Genomic DNA, 18,225 nt, shown 5'->3' on the forward strand with positions numbered 1-18,225 from the left:
TTTAGAAATGATTTCCATTCAGGAATAAAATAAATAAAAGCACACTAGAATTGCAGCTAGCCATGCTTCTACTCAAAATATCTCTGCACCCTTGTATTTTCCAACTATTCTTCTAAACCCTAGCTAATAGCCTCTACCAGCAAGAAACTTGTATGCTGAGGTAGGCTGACTGTTTATCACTATCCTTCAACATCCATAACCCCAGAATTTGTGAAACATGCAAAAGGTATATGGGATAGAATCACATTATTGCCACCATTTGCTTCAAGTCAGTGTGGATATAAGAATTTTAGACAAGGGGATATCAATGAATTCTCATCTCCTGTATATATTGAGTGCTTATGATAAGTAGAGCTGTGTTATTTTCATTTACATAGGTCATGTTGGCTGAACTGAAAGGTACAGATGAGGTTTATGCTGTAAAGGTGCTAAAGAAGGATGTTATTCTCCAAGATGATGATGTGGACTGCACTATGACCGAGAAGAGAATTCTGGCACTAGCAAGAAGGCATCCTTACTTGACCCAACTCTTCTGCTGCTTTCAAACAAAGGTATTGTGAGTTGAACCAATTCTTAATGCATTACATTTAATGCAGCTGGAATTACTCTTGTTTTTGAAAGATAAGTAAATAAAACAGTGAGAAATATGCTTACTGTAAAAACCACATTTCCCAATTAAATCAAAAAAGTAATAGTCAAGACATTGAGGGCTATGATCTAAGTGCTCAGATTAATACAGGTGGGTGCCTTTGGTCAGCATTGATGTGGTGAGCTGAATGGCTTGTTTCCATGCTGATTCACTCTTTGACTCGATAGCAAATCATGGCAGAGCCATTGCAACACTTGCATGAGTAAAAGAACCATTCATATTTACAAGATTTATGTTTTGCCAAGATCTGGACAGAATTAATTAACTTCCCCAAGTCTACAATCACAATATCACACTTGTCCTCAGTATCCCTGGCGTAAGGATCAATTCCAGAGTTTCTGATCAAAAATTGCTATTTCTGTACGCACTAATCCCTGTATTTGTGAGCGTTAGTGAGGAAGGTTTGTGCTCAGTTTGCCCACTTTAACTTTCCGTCAAGACTCCGATGGGACTAGTGAACACATGAATGAAATGCTAGAGGAAACTTGTTGAACAGGTCTTTGGCCTGGCATTGAGTTTCTTAAGATCAAGGGAAGAGGACGAAATTAATGTATGCATCATAGACGTTTACAATGAGATTAATGTGTCCATGTTGACAAAATACTAAGCTAAGTAACTTAAGTTTCAGCTTTCAGACTATAGGTTATGTCTCATTTGGGTACATATTTTAAAAATCTGAAGAGGGTTTCTACCTTCACCTTGTGTTCCATGCTACTCTTTGGGTGTATAAAGCTTTTCTTCATGCATTCTTAAATCCACATCCTCGGGTTATTGACTTTTCTGCAAAGGGGAATAATTCCTTCTCATAGTCTTCACTCTCATCTTCCTGTGCTCACTCTGTGCTCATCTTTGTGCACAGCCACATTCAATATGTTGTGGCTGTGCACAACTAAATATCAATTAAACAAAAGGAGGTGATGGCTTTTACTGATGTTTTCACATTGTAGTGAGAGAGAGAGAAAGAACAGCGCATGCGCAGACAACAGATCAATATATAGTGCTACAACAGTCTGTTGTAGTCAGCCTCTGGAATTATGGATAAAGTTGACCCTGTATCCAACTCCATTTTCAGTTTTACAGCGGATACATTTATTGTGATCCAGATGATGTTGTAATCCGTTTCAGTTATACTATGCAGTTCTAGGCATGGCAGTTCACCTTTGTCAGACTCTGTGTTGTCTGATTCTGTTTTACATTCAATAACTTTATGCAGTTGCTTAGTTTTGTGTTTGAGACTTTTTACTCAGTTGTGCTTTTTGTCTGCCTTGCACCTTCTCTCTGACCTTGTCTGTGACGCTTTCTGCAGACTTTTTCTTTGAACCTACAGTCATTTGCATCATGGGAGGATTTGCCACATCAATAATATCTTTGGCTTTTTGCACCATTCAGGGACATTTTGTGCATTTCACATTCTAACCTCCTTTTCTGTGCTTTTTTTGCTGCAGTCTCTAATGATGTTGCAATGCTCAATGCCTGTTCTAAGGTTGGGTCTCTTTCAGATAATAGCTTCTTGGAGTACTTTGACTATGTATGCCACATACAAGCCTGTTCCTTAATGCATCAGAAAGTCCATCTCTGAAGTCACAGTACAGGTATGCGCCACTTAATGTCCATTTGGACAATGTCCAATCGCATAAATGTCCGTAGTCCCGATCGGATAATGTGACGTAGCGGACATAACCAATCTCGTGTATCACGTGTCTCTTGAGTGCAGTAGCGTTATCTCTCTGTTTAATTTTCTTTTGAAAATATTACCATAAAATGCATCATGGCTTCCAAACACAGCAAAACCACTCCTAGTGATAGCAGCAGCAAGGGGCAAAGGAAAAGTATTGATTTGGAAGTGAAACAAAAGGTTATTAAACAATATGAAGGTGGAAAACCAGTGAATGCTATTGCTCCGGATTTAGGCATGTCACACTCGACAATCGCGACGATCCTGAAAAACAAAGAAAAAATTCTCGAAGCTGTTGAAGTATCGGCTTCACTGAAAGCTACAATGCTCACGAAAATGCAAGAGGGACCTATATCGGATATGGAGAAATTGCTAATGGCAAGGATTTAGTCAATACAGGTACACTACAGTACTCCATATAGGTTTGCTAAGTATATAATATGGTGTCCGCACAACGTCCAAATCACAAAACGTCCAATTTCACAGAACGTGTTGTGGACATTAAGCGACGCATACCCGTACTGGGAAAGTTTGCACCATTCTGCAATGTGTTCAGAAATACTTTCATCTTTTGACTAGTTCCTTTTGTAAAATTGTAACAATTTTGTTGAACGTCTTGCTTGCTGGCTTTGCAGGAGTTACTCATTTGCATGAGAGACTGTACGTTCTTAGGCTCATTAAGTTTTTTTTGCTCCTCCATGTTGTTCACATTACAGTACAGTTCAACCCTCTCAATACACGTCCCAGCCCTCATTAGCACTATCAAATTCGTCAACTTTCCCAACTGAAGCCATCGCCTCATTATTTTTACGTTAAATTCTGCGCCTCTTTCATTGTTACTCACGCATTCCTTTGTGACAGCTTACTCGTGCTGTTTAACTCTCATTGGTTCAGTCCTAACTGTTGGTGCAGTTGGTGATATTTTCTGACTGAAATTCAGGTTTGTACTCATCGCCAATTCGTTGTGTCTGTCCAACTACATATTAATTAAATAAAAGCAGGACCACGGGTTATGGCTTTAACTGGTTTATTCACATTACAGCAAGAGAGAGAATGCATATTCATAGACAACATCAATACGTAGTGCTAAAGGGGGTGGGGGGGGTCATTGCTCTGAAAGAAATAGATCCATACATTACACAATATACCTTGATTACATCTTTCCTTGCTATCCTTTATTTTGAAAAAAATGTTCCTGGCCTAATTATCCTTTCCTCAAAACTGTTACTCACCTACTCTTCAACACATTCAAAACATTCAGCTTCACCCCCTCAAGTACTTCTGTCAAACACCCTGCCCAAGTCTTTAAGAACTACATCAAAAATCTCTAATTGACTCTTCTTATTAGCTTCTTAAAGATTTCAATGAAGTTGGGCAAATGCGACCTTCACTAATCTGTACTGATTATGATTTTTGAACATGTCGATTTATTCTGTCCCTCAAAGTATTTCCCAATAATTTACCCATTGTTGTTGTCCAGCTGATAGGTTAACCCTTTCTCCTTTTAAACAAGGGTGCCATGTTAGTAGTTTTTCAGATAAGAGAGAAGCATAAAAAACCCACACCTGTTAGAAGATAATCAGATTTCTAATCTGTTCTCAAACTCCCACTGCATGATGGAGTTTATTGTTACTGATTACTACCAGCTTCAACTTCTCCTGTACAAGATTGCCCTGATAATAATCTAAAGCAGTTTCACAAGAACCATTCACTGAATTTAGTGGAAAATTGCCCAGCTGTCATCTGGGGCTCTGATATGAAAGTTCAGAAAATCTTTGATCCACTTCAAGATTTATTTTTAATGTTTTTGTTTAGAATACCAATCATATTGAAGGCACATATTATGCAGTAATGTTCCCTTTACAACAAATTTAAGGCAAAACACCCTTGGATGTCCTGGCAACAGTGTAATCATTTCACTGTTCCATGCTGTGGCATAATCTGAGAAGGAATGGGATAGTTTAGTGTGTTGCTTTCCCCAATTTGACTCTTGGAATGGGTTAAACTCACAAATAAGTGAGAATGTGTGGTTGCAGAAACAGTTCTTCAGAGGAGCACTATGCAACCTCTTCGCTCTTACAGGGACTGCTCAGCTCTCTAAATTCAGTACTTTATTCTGTATTGGGAGGGGAGAGATGACAGCAATCATGTATTTTAAGCTGTTTGTGGTATGTTTGATGAATTAGCTAACTATCTTGCTAATTACTTGAATTGTCCAAAATTACTCATTTCCTGGACACGGTGTTCTTTTCAAGGCAGTTGCACGGCTCAGGGAATTACGGCAGCTTTGCTGTGCTTCATATTTTGTTTTCCCAACAACCTTCCATCTTCTATCTGTGGTCAAACAGTTGGTAATCATCTTCATAAATGCAAAACATTTAAGAAAAGAGATGTCAAAAGGTAGTGGATAACTGACCCTTGTACGGTTCTTTAAATTGGCATTTGTGAATACAGTTAGTCTGGAAATTTCAGTTTTGCTAATCTGCTCCAGACAAATTTTTGATGAGCATTTGTTGATGTTGCAAAGAAAGGTGGATATGTGAATGGTGTAAGATCCACAGACTGAATGGACATGGTATTCTGGCCAGGAAATTAGGGGGTGGGGTTGGGGATGAGTAGAACAGTTTAGATCAAGCTATGATAGCACTTTGCTGAATTGCAAGTATGTCACACTCATTTCAGGCTGATTTTGCTGATCTTTCATTGCAACTTGTAATTGCATCTTTTAGCTTATCTGTTCAGTTTTCTTCACATGACAGACAGTTCTGTTCACCTGTGAACAGCTGTGGCTGCTCCCATTACATTGTAAAGTAATGGAGGAGACAGATTCCTGAAACATGGATTGCATCTGTTCTTGTGATGAGACTTTCCATTCCTTGCCATCTTAGATTACCTCTTTCTTCACAAAATGGGAAAATGCTATCAATGCAGCCATCATCTGCATCTCCTCCATCTCACCTCATCCTCTCTGGTATAAACAGGAAGAGGCTTATGTCACCCCATGAGCCTCTGCATCCAGCACATCACTCTCCATAACTTCTGCCATCTCCAACAGTTCTCCCACTACTAAGCACATCTTTCCCTCTTCATTTTCCACAGGGTTTACACTCCCTGTGGCTCCCCTGTCTACTCATGCCTCACCACTAATCCTGCTCGAGGCAACTATCCCTGCAACTGAGGCAAATGTTACACCTCCCCCTATACATATACATCCTACCTCACCACCATTCAGGGCTGTAAACAATCCTTCCAGGTGAGGCAGCAGTTCACATGTGAATCCATTGATGTCATTTATTGCATTGGTACTCTTGGTGCCGCCTCCCCAACATCGAAGACTCAATGTAGATTGAGGGACTGTCTCATCGTGCACCTTCTCTTCAGGATATCAGCCATTTTCTTTTCACTTCCCATTCCCACACAGACAAGTCTACTCACAATCTTCTTCCAAATCAAGCTAGATGCAGGTTAAAGGAACAACACCTCATATTACATCCTGGTAGTGTCCAATCTGCAGGCATCAACATCAATTTCTCTAATTTCCCATATCCACTGTCTCATTCCCTCTCCCCACTTCGTTTCAAATCTAACCCTCCTCTTTCCCCTCCCCCACCCTTATGACCTGCCCATCATCCACTCCTTTCTCCCTCTAGTTCCACACCTCCTCCTCTTTATTCCTCTTCTGTCTCAAGGCAGTGGGTTTATGTGCACAGACACCAATTGACTACTTGGTAACTATTCTAGTAAGGTCTTGACTTCATTTTTTATCTTATCGCTGCTGGTATTTGTTGACTAAGTCTGGATGAAGGGTGGAATGGGGTTGTCTTCACTTCTTAAAAGCAAGTCAATTGTTGTTTTACAAAGAAACTTGGAGGACTGCATTCTGCAGATATGAGCAGAATTTAAAATACAAACACATCTCTGCAAACTAATTGCACATTGTTATATTTCCATAGGTTAAGGAAATGAAAATGCTATGCTTTGAAGGTCACAGATAGAGTTGATAGCATAAATGAGAATGCTTCAGTGTGACAACATCTGCAGCATTGGCACATCTGATGATGAAGGAGGCAAATTTTTAATTTGAGCACATAACATATTTGTATAACAATGGATGGAATTACATGTGCCTGTAGCTGTTTCCTGAATCTCCTTTAATAGAGCACCCCTGTTGCTGAAATAATAGGTAACCAATTGTGCTGTTTTGCAAACAATTGTTACAGCAATTTGTTGGTAAGACAGTACAGTTACTCATTATGTTACTTTCAAGCATCAAAATGACACGTTCTCTAATTTAGCATTCCTCTGAATTTTAATTCTGTTGTCTACTAACTCTTAAACAGTACATGACATTCTGCAGAAACAACAGACATTTGTTGGGATTTTGTGCATGTACTTTTTCTCAAATTTAATAACTTTTATTTTCTAATATTAAAGTTGTGGTTTGTTTTCCAAATTAGACATGAATAAACTTGCATGTTTTTAATGGCAAACATTGTTTAACACATCTTAATTTTCAGTCATGTGAAAATTAAGTTCCTTAACTGTATAGAGGCTGGGAGTTCAGGTGACATAAATAGTTCCACTATTTGTTTTAAATTTGCTGTGGCTTTCAATTAATAAAAAGGCAATTTATGTGACCTTCAAAAATACTTCACGTTTATCAAACTGCTAATTATAAAATGAGCTTTGACCTTCTCTTCTATTGACCTTGAAGAATGAGAGTTATATGGATCAGAATAATAAACGTATGAGGACAAGGTAAGTAGTTTATTAAACTAAACAAAGCTGCCAAATCTATTGAGAAGTAGGAAATCACAGTGAAAGCACAGTATCTTGCTTCTTAGACGTGTGCATGCATGTTGACACATTGCATTTGAGCAGCAGCGATAAGATGGAAATCAATCTAAGTCAAATTCAGATGACCAGACATCTATGGGTATTGGGGTTATTGTGTGGTGCTACAGTGTAAGATACATAACTCTCATGATATAATGGCAACTATGACCTAAATGGAAATAGAAATCAAAAGGTCAACAAGATAAATGTTTAGGTATAATCTTTAAATATTGTTAAAATCTGACTGCCTATTTTTTTAATATACATGATAATATTCCCTTTACCATGAAAGAGTGAGTGAATGAATGCAGTAGCAATGTTATCATTGAAAATTGCATTGACCTCATAATTAAATTCATTTTAGGAGAAGTTTTATTCTACAAACTAAATGCCTGGCATGAAAGTTGAGTGGCATGTTTGGTCACAAACAAGAGAAAATCTGCAGATGCTGGAACCGAGCAACACAAACAAACTGCTGGAGGGTCCTGCCGAAGGGGTTTAACCCGAGATGTTGATTGTACTTTTTTCCATAGATGCTGCCTGGCCTGCTGAGTTCCTCCAGCATTTTGTGTGTGTTGTTAGCATGCTTGGTAATAGAATTATGCTGAATTTGTTTTCTAACCAAATTGACTCCAACAGTCAGAAAATTCGCTCAGTTTTTGGCTAGCCTGAACATTTGCCAACAAAGAGTGAATTAACAGAATTATGATCGTCATATAAACGAAATGTATTTCACAAAACTAGTTTTAATTTTTTTAAACACCTACATATCTGCTGCTGTCTTCATTTACCTGATTTTTTTGATTTGTTTCTGGTGATTCCCACCTGCTTCTTCATCAGCATCAACTGTTGGGTAAAGAGGAGTTTTTCAAAACCATGTGCTGTGCACATTTTCACCTCACTATGGTATTCCATTCTCCTTAATTTTATTCTGTAAACTTTTCTATTGAGTGCAGCTGCATCAGATTTCTTTCATTGAAAATATTTTTTTAAAAGGTGTAGCAGGAATGTAGCTAATCATGTACTTGGAGCCCGTATCTGGCTTTAACAGTATGATTCATATTTTAATAAATAAAGGTACTGCTTTTTTGTGGTAATTCTTAGTAATTATTCCTCTCTGTGCGTTGTGGCATATCATGCAGCAGCCTTGCCATTTCCTTAGCACTTTGTCTGTTTCGTTATGAGGCCAAGTTGCTAACTCGACACTCAACCCAGTACCAATGAAAAGCGTGTGAGGAGCTGGCTTGATTCAAACCTGGGACCTCTCGCCTCGAAGTCCGGTGCTGATGCCACTACCACCAGCTGACCTTTTTTATTTGGAGTATATGATTATTTTCGGGTAGACCAGCTATTATTCCACACTGCTGATTTACCTGGTAAAGGTGCATGTGAGGCACATCTTGAACTGCTACAGTTTGCCTCTGGTAGTTACTCTCTGGATGAAACCCATTTAGGTGTGGTAAAACTAGTTAAAACTCACTGGGCAGCTTAACTCAAAATTTTCAGGAAGCTCCTCTAGGACAGTGTAAGCACTGCAAATGGAATAATTACGAATGGATGGGACTTTGGAAAGCCCAGTCACCTGGCTGTACTTCTCCTGGCGTACAAGTAGAGATTAAAACTGCAGCACCAGTGGTGAGGACCAAGAAGGTCTGGTCAAGGGAAGTGGAGGAGTGCTTTGCGTTAGTGGAGTGGAAAATATTCAGGGATTCATCTTCAAACCTGAATGAATAGACTACAGTTGTCAACAACTTCATCAAGACCTGTATTGATGAGTGTGTGCCTTTGAGAACATACCAAGCCAGAAGCCATGGATAAACCAGGAGATTCGTAGTCTGTTGTGGGCTAAATCTGTGGCATCCAAGATCGGTAATCTAGAACTATTCAAGAATTCCAGGTATGATCTAGGGAAGGTATTTTAAGAGTGAATAAACAATTCTGATTGAAGTTAAAGACAGAATTAGGACTGATGCACTCAACTCCTAGAAGGCAAAACTTAATATTATGAATGGCAGTGATGTTTTTCTCCTAGATGAGCTCAATGCCTTTCATCCACGCTTTGAAAGGGCAAATAAAACTACAGCTGTGCGAATCTCTGCGGCATCTGGTGACATTGTGATCTCTGTCTCAGAAGCTGACATCAGAACACTTTTCGAGAGGATGAACCCTTGCAAGGAGTCGGGCCCTGATCGTGTACCTGGCAGGGCACTGAAAACCTATGCCAGCCAACTGTCAGGAGTGTTCATGACCAGTGGCACTCACATTTACTGTGATGAAATGCTTTGAGAAGCTGGTCATGGCTAGAATCAACTCCTACCTATGCAGAGACCTGAAGCAGCTGCAAGTTGCCTATTGCTGCAATAAGTCGACAGTGGATGCAACATATCTGGCTTTCTACTCAGCCTTGGATCACCTGGAAAATAGTAGTACTTACATCAGGCTGCTGTTTATTAATTACGGCCTAGCTTTCACATACAATCATACCCTGAGTTCCAATCAAACAGTTCTAAATTCTAGGCCTCTGTACCTACCTGCTGCTAGATCCTTGACTTCCTGATAAAGTGACCACAGTCTGTGTGGATTGGAAGCAATATTTCCTCTTTGCTGACAATCAACCCTGATGCAGGTCAAGGATGTGTGCTTAGCCTCTGCTCTTTTCTCTCCACCTCTATGACTGTATGGCTAGGTACAGCTCAAATGCTATTGATATATTTGTTGACAGCACAACCATTGTTTGCAAAATTTCAGATTGGGATGAGGAAGTGTACAGGAGTGAGATAAGAACAGCTGGTTAAGTGATGTTGCAACAACCTTGCACTCAACATCAGTAAGACCAAGGAATTGACTGTGGACTTCAGAAAAGGGAAGTCAAGGGAACAGCAGTAGAAAGGGTGAGCAGTTCCAAATTCCTGGGAGTCAACATCTCTGAAGATCTATCTTGAGTCCAACATATTGATGCAATTTCAAAGAAAGCACAATAGTGGCTATATTTCATCACAGGTTTGCAGAGACCTGGTATGACATTGATGGCTCTTGTAACTCTCTACACATATACTGTGGTTGCATCATCATCTGTGCAGGATTGAAAAAAGCTGCAGTAAGTTGTTAACTTGGCCAGCTCCATAATGGATACTAGCCTCCCCAGCATCAAGAACACCTTCAAAAGGCCATGCCTCAAAAAGGTGGCGTTCATTATTAAGGACCTTCTTCATCCAGGACATGCCCTCTTCTCATTGCTACCATAAAGGAGGAAGTAGGAGCTGGAGGACACAGTCTCACTGTTTTAGGATCAGCTTCTTCCCCTCTGCCATCAGATTTATGAATGGGCAATGAATTTATGTCCACTACCTCAATATATATTCTTCCCCTTTTTTTGCTCTCTTTTTGCGGTACTTATTTGATTTAAAATTTTTAAATATATTTCTTATTGTAATTTATAGATTTATTATCATGTACTATATTTCAATGTAATGCCGCCGAACAACAAATTTTACAACATACGCCAATGATATTAAAGCTGATTCTGATCATATGTATACTAACAGTACAAATAGTATTGAAGGTATAACATGAGACCACTGAACACTTCATGATGTAAAATTATGCAGAACACATGCACAAATATGAACATAATACTGTAATCACTTTGCACAGATTTATTTGAAAACTGTAACCTCAACTCAATGTAACTCTGGCTCTGAACTCAACTCCCTCCAGCGATCATTTGGAGTTCAGTCCACCCACAAGGCAGTCATATGAGTTGCCATGCAAACTGCCGTATAACTTAAAATAATACTTGTTGAAGTTGCTTTTAACTCCAGATATGTAACTCATCCCAGCAATCTCTTTGAGAAGTCTTTTTTCCATATCTGTAGTACATCAAGCCTGTCCACTTTGGCAAGTTGGAAAGGTTTGTCCTGAAGCCTTACAAAAAATCCGAACTGGGCAACTTTTATTGTACCATATTTGTGTTGATTTTGTCAGCGTGCTGTATCCTCATAGTGAGGAAAAACTACCGCCTGATCAAGGGCAGTTCCTTCTGTTCAATGCTTTGATTGTTACCACGTAAAGGTGTTTGGATCGGCATAATTCTGCATTTTTCAGCATGATGGAAAGCTTATGAGTGGGTTTTCTTCACTATTGATTTAGGCATAACATTTTTAGAGGCTGTTGGGATGAATCAAGAGGTGGTAGAAATAAAACTGCTGCTTTCAGGAGATCTCTAAAGTTTGTGAACATGGGTTCGGAGAAAGGGACAGTTCACAGCCTTCCGCTCACAACCTGTTAAAAATTCATTCAGAAGCCCCATGCTTCCTCACAGTAATGGTCAATCTCATTTTATCATATTCTGATGAAAATATTCCAATATTGCTCTTGCATGGGGTGTTCCAGGGTTTAGATTCAGCATTAACGACGGAACATCGAGTTGCGTGAGCTGGAGGGATATCCGCAGGTTGTGATGGTGTTGTTCATCTCGGTGATAGAAGTTGTGAGTTAGAGAAGTTTTGTTGGAGTGGTAAGTAACTGCAGTAGACAGTAAACACTGCAATCGTGATGCAAACTTCATATCCATCAAGCAGACCACTTTATGTTAGATGATGTTGATTTCATCAGTATAATCAGAAAACCTTTGTGGTGCCAGGAGGTGAGTATCTTAATGCTGGTTTGCCCCATATCTGGCCTACTCTTTTATGTTGTATTTGTATTTGTTCAACCAGTCTAATTAAGATTCTAGCCAAGAGTGATGATGATGGTAAATAATGCAGTGAGGGTCAAGGGTAGGTAATGAAGCTACCTTACTGGACATTTCCAGCATCTGCAGAATTGTTTGTGTTAATATAACTATCTTCCATTTTTGTCAGTTAATTGGTGAGTATTAATCATCACCTATCATGCCTGAATATTGTTTAGATCTTGATGCATGCAACTATGGGCTGTTCCATTTGCTGGGAATTTGTAAATGGTATTGAAACTTGTATAACGATCAGCAGACATCCAGTGTTGAAAAGGGGATTCTCAATGAAGCAGCCTTGCACCTTGCCCTGAAGAATTCTTTCGTTGATGCCTTAGGTCAGAATGAGTGACATAAGACCATAAGAAATAGGAGCAGGAGCAAGCCATCTGTCCCACAGAGCATGCTCTGCCATTCAACAAGATCGTGGCTGATCTGACCATGGGCTCAGCACCACCAACATGCTGTTTCCCCACAACCCTGCTATCTAACTGTGTGCTAAATATATTAAATGGAGCAACTTCTGCTGCTTCTCTAGGAGGAGAATTGCAGATTCTCCTCATCTTCAACCTGAATTTATTGCACCGAATGTTGGGACTCTCATGGATGATAGAAAAATGGAGGGCTGTGTGGGAGGAAAGGGTTTGATTGATATGTTAAAAAGTAGGGCATGTACTCTCCAGTAACATTCTCTGTTCTGTCTTCTATGTCCTGTAGTTCTTGTCTCATCAGTGGAAACAACTTCTCTGCCTCTAACTTATCTATTCCTTTCATAATTTTAGATGCTTCTGTAAGATCCCCTCTGAGTCCTCTGAATTCGATTGAGCAGAGGTGACTCACTCTTTCCTCGTATGTTAACCTCTTCATCTCTGGAATCAATCTGGTGAACCTCTGAAGCCAGCATATCTTTCCTCAAGTATGGGGACCACAGCTGCACACAGTAGTCTAGGTCAGGCCTCACCAGTACCATGAACAGTTGGAGTATTGCCTCTATGCTCTTAAATTCAGTCCCTCTAGCAATGAAGGCCGACATTCCATTTGCCTTCTTAATAACCTGTTATACTGGAAAACAACCTTTTGCAATTCATGCACATGCACTCCCTAACCCTCTATAAAAGCATGTGGTAATTTTTCACTAATAATAATCTGATCTATTTTTTTCTTTCCAAGTAGATGACCTCACATTTACCAACATTCTACTCCATTTGCCAGACCCTTGGCCACTTACTTGCTCTATCTTTCTCCAGACTCTCTACAGCCTCTGCACAATTTCACTTTGATGTCATCAACAAACTTAATACACTTCACTATGTCCCCTCTTCCAAATTATGAATGTACAGTATATCATTTATAGTTGCATGCCTAGCACTGGATCCTGCGGCACTGCATTCACCAGTGACTGTCATCTTCTTCTTGTAAAGTTTAATCGCGGTTTGTAGACCAACATATGATGCATTACTACCACCTATGCTGTTGGAGTGTAGAGCAAAGAGACAGGAATTCTACCCACTAAATCTGCCTCCTCACTAAAAAAACTCAAATTATATTAAGAAGTCTAATGCTTTTCAGAGACTGATATGCACATTTCCATACATTATGACGGCAGTCATATCCGAACAAACTTTCCACGTAAACTGTGTCTGAGCAATTAGAGTTTCCTTTGCATCTCATAGGAACTGCATTCAAACAATATATGGTGTGCTGCACTGTTTCTTGACAAGTGCTCTTAATGATAGCGGAGTCAAGGGATATGGGGAGAAGGCAGGAACAGGGTACTGATTGTGGATGATCAACCATGATCATAGTGAATGGCGATGCTGGCAGAAGGGCCGAATGGCCTACTCCTGCACCTATTGTCTATTGTCTACGAATGCCTGTATCATGTATATTAATTCTGAACTAGGAGTTACTCAACCTAATATGTCAAATGCATAAACATGCAAGTACTGTACCTGTATAGCTACTTCTCTCCTTTTATACTCACCTTCAAGTTGAGTTTCCACCATCCTCTGAATTTTATGTAAATGCCACCCTTTTGTTTCCTTACCCCAACTTTCTTGCCACAGTGATTGAATAGATTTTTAAATTGTAGCTTCCAGCTCTTTATGCAAAGGCACTGCTACATTTTTACATCCTTAGTTTTAAGTAACACACACAAAATGCTGCAGAAATACAGCAGGCCAAGCAGCATCTATGGGAAAAAAAGTACAGTCGATGTTTCAGGCTGAGAACTTTAGGCTGGACTGGAGAAAGAAGATGAGTAGATTTAGAAGGTTGGGAGAGAGGAGAAAGAAACACAAGGTGATAAGTGAAACCAGGAGGGGGAGTGATGAAGTAAAGAGCTGGGAAGTTGATTGATAAAAGAGGTACAGGGCTGGAGAAGGGGGGATTCTGATAGGAGGGGAGAGAAAGCCGTGGAAGAAAGAAAAGGGGAGGAGGAGCACCTGATAGCGGCGATGGGCAGGCAAGGAGATAAGGTGAGAGAAGGAAAAGGGGATAGAGAATGGTGAGGGGGGGCATTACCAGAAATTCGAGGAAATCGATGTTCATGCCATCAGGTTGGAGGCTACCCTGATGGAATATAAGATGTTGCTCCTCCAACCTGAGTGTAACCTCATCACAACAGTAGAGGAGGGCATGGATAGACATATCGGAATGGGAAATGGGATTAAAACGGGAGGCCACTGTAAGATACTGCTTTTGACTGACTAAGCTAGGAGCTCAGTGAAGTGGTCTCTCAATCTACATCGAGTCTCGCCAATATGCAGGGGCCACACCAGGAGCACCAGACACATCACATGATGCCAACAGACTCACAGGTGAAGTGTCACCTCACCTAGAAGGATTGTTTGCGGCCCTGAATGGTGGTGAGGGAGGAGGTGTAGGGGCAGTTGTAGCACTTGTTCTGCTTGCAAGGGTAAGTGCCAAGAGGGAGATCAATGGGGAGGGACGAAGAATGGGTAAGGGAGTCATGTAGGGAGTGATCCATGCAGAAAATGGGGGGGGGAGGGAAAGATGTGCTTGGTGGTGGGATCCTGTTGGAGATAGTGGAAGTTGCAGAGAATTATGTGCTGGATGCAGACGCTGGTGGAGTGGGGTAGGTGAGGACAAGAGGAACCCTATCTCTGGTAGGGTGGCAGGAGGTTGAGGTGAGAGCAAACGTGCATGAAAGAGAAGAGGGGAGTATTGATGATGGAGGAAAAGAAGTCCCTTTCTTTGAAAAAGGGGGACATCTCCTTTGTTCTGGAACAAAAAGCCTCGGCCCGAGAGCAGATGCGGCAGAGATGGAAGAATTGAGAGAAGGGGATGGCATTTTTTTTCACAAGTATCAGGATGGGAAGAGGCTTAGTCCAGTTAGCTGTGAGATTCCGTGGGTTTATAATAGACCAGTAGATTATCTCTCACCAGAGATAGAGACAGTGAGATCGAGAAAGGGGAGTGAAATGTCAGAAATGAACCAGGTAAATTTGAGGACAGGATAGAAGTTGGAGACAAAGTTGGTGAAGTCAATGAGCTCAGCATGGATGCAGGAAGCAGCACCAATGCACTTGTTGATGTAGCACAGGAAAAGTAGGGGACGGACACCAGTGTAGGCTTGGAACATAGACTGCCCTACGTAGCTGACTAACAGGCAGGCATAGTTGGGACTCATGCGAGTGCCCATGGATACACCTTTAGTTTGAAGGAAGTGGGAGGAACCAAATGAGAAATTATCAAGAGTGAGGACAAGTTCCGTTAGTCAGAGGAAAGTGGTGGTGAACAGGTTGGGTCTGGTGAGTGATTGCTTGGCTGAATGCCTGCCACCTCACGTCCTTCAACCTCAACATGGGCAGGAACCCATAAGAACTGGATACACAAGCTTAGACTCCGCAGCCTCAACAGACACTCTGTAATCTCAAGAAGAATGTCTGGCCTTCACTTTGAACTACCTTTTTTCATAGATGTCAAAACTGAGAACATATCGGAGCACAGAAGTACATAATCAGAGCATATTTCTTTGACCCATTCCAAGGCTGAAATGATAGCAACCACGTCAGACATGAATACTGATACTTTGTCTAATAATCTTTTTTGAACAGTCACCTGAAATGTTGGATTATAAACAGAAACACTTGAATGACCTCTCACTTGATCTTTTAAACTATCTGTGTAGATATGCAAGAAGTCATAATATCTGCCTTGCAAATATTGCTGAACTTCCTGTGCCACTGATTAAAAAAAAACATTCTTCATCTTGATGTTTTCTTGATGGCTTAAATCAACCACAGCCAAAAGGAAAAACAATGGAGGAGCGACAGAAAGGGATACAATGGGACCATAATTCCACATTAAATAACCCAAGATTTTGTGTCCATTCTTTTCCCATCCAACCAAAACCAAAGACCCTATGAACGCAGTGCTCCCAATAATCATCTAGTGTTGCCGATATGGGATAGCCAACTTTATGTCCTCTTACATTAACCTAGTGTTTCTCAACCATTTTTAGCCCACTGCTCCCTTAAAGTGCTTTCATACTTGCTAACATCCCTCTTAGGCAAAATATACTTTCCAGTGCCCCCATAGTGCAAAAATGTCCACAATATGCTAGCGTGAGAAAATTATTCTGCTTTAAATTTTTATTTGTCTTTAAACTTAGCTTACACAGTACCTGTGCACTGTACAGCAGCTTCAATATGAGCTTGGTTTTTAGCAGGAGTGGAAATAAATGGTTCAAGTTGTGATAGCAAAAGCCTTAAGACCCCATGTGTAACAATGTCCAAACGGTTTCTGTTTATTGTGAGTATGTGGTTCTCTGCAGTGAAGCCTCTTTCAACAAGGAAGGAGGATGAAAATGCAATGAGGACCAGTTTGGCTCTTCTCCAAAGATGAGGAAACTTCAAATGACAGTTGTAGCGACATACCACAAAAGCCAACATTTTTGAAAAGCAAGTTTGCTTCTTCATCATTCTGAATTTTAATAATTTCTCTTGCACACTATCTCCCTGTTCTTCCACCTTGCAGAGAAGTGGGTTAATTACCCAGTCTGGAATTTCTAGATCATTCACATCCTTGAATTGATTCTGAAAATCCTTCTTTATTGACTGCAGATGTAAGCAGTACTCTTGCAAATCGCCGTCTGTGAAAGAGAATGCCATATTTTCCATACAGGGAAACTGTGAGAACATTCTTCTCCCAATGTTTTGCTTATACATTTCCAATTTTCTGATTAAAGTGGACACTGCACTTTTTGCCTGGATTAAATTGAAATTCTTGTCTTGAAGTTCCATATTTAGAATGTCCAGGTATGCCACATCTCCATGTAGAATCTTGTTTCCCAAGCTCTTGTCGACTCTGACCAAAAATTCAACCATAGTGTCAAAAAGATCAATGAACCATTTTAAGCAGCAGCCTTTTGACAGCCAATGCACTAAAGTGTGAAGATGCAAGCATTCAAACGCTTCATCGTTATCTTGACATAATTGGCAAAATATTCTGCTATTTAATGATGAGTTTTAATTTTGTTGATAGTAGATGCTACAAGAGTCATGCTTGAAAAAAGTTGCTGGCTGAGATTTTTGGCTGCGAGTTGTTCACGATGAATTACACAATGGATTGCAAACAGACTTGGAATTTCTTTCTTCATAAATGCCACTAAACTAGCATCTGTTGCACAGGGAATCAAGTTCCTAATCAGAATACTTTTATCCTCAATATACATTTTGAGCTCACCGTAGATTGGTTCTCTATTAATATACTTCTTTAACTTTTTACAAAAGAGAACTTCTTCATAAACTTACAAACAAGAGAAAATCTTCATGAACTTTTCTATTTTTGATAAACCATACATATGCCATTACCAATGCCTCGTCTTGCACAGTTGAGTCATCCAGTTGTATCACAAATTCTGATTTTTTTTTGGCACTGTGTATAGTTAATACTCAGTGCCTTCACTCATTTCGTTAATACAATGACCTACAGAGTTATTATTCAGAGGAATTGATTTTAAAATAGTGGTATCCATTTTGAGAACAGTGATGGGTACTTCTGATACAGCAGCGATTATTAATCTTTCACCAATGGTATGAGATTTTATACCCTTTGCTATCATTTTGGAAATATTATAAGAAGCAATTAGCCCACGGTCAAGGTCATTTTTAGCTTTCTTGTCAAATGACTCAAGTGCGCAACGCTTTTCAAATACTTCTTTCGTCTTCTGGAACCGAGTAATACTATAGGTAGCCTTTTCAGTGTGTCTTTTATGGAAGTGTCCTTACAATCTTGATAGTTTCATGGTTTCATTAGACAGTACAGTATTTTAATTAAGATGCATGGGGTGTTACTGATCTGATGGGA

The 18,225-nt window shown here is 40.0% G+C and overlaps 1 protein-coding gene across 1 annotated transcript in view; it reads left to right on the top strand.

Annotated features, from left to right (window-relative positions):
- The window catches only part of prkcea (protein kinase C, epsilon a), a 658,830-nt gene that overhangs the window by 424,003 nt on the left and 216,602 nt on the right, over nt 1-18,225 (top strand). The window contains exon 10 of the mRNA XM_063055673.1: nt 378-551. Coding sequence (XP_062911743.1) covers nt 378-551 — 174 coding nt within the window. The remainder of the gene's footprint in view (nt 1-377; nt 552-18,225) is intronic.

The sequence above is a fragment of the Mobula hypostoma genome, chromosome 8, assembly GCF_963921235.1.
Source record: "Mobula hypostoma chromosome 8, sMobHyp1.1, whole genome shotgun sequence".
Lineage (NCBI taxonomy): Eukaryota > Metazoa > Chordata > Chondrichthyes > Myliobatiformes > Myliobatidae > Mobula > Mobula hypostoma.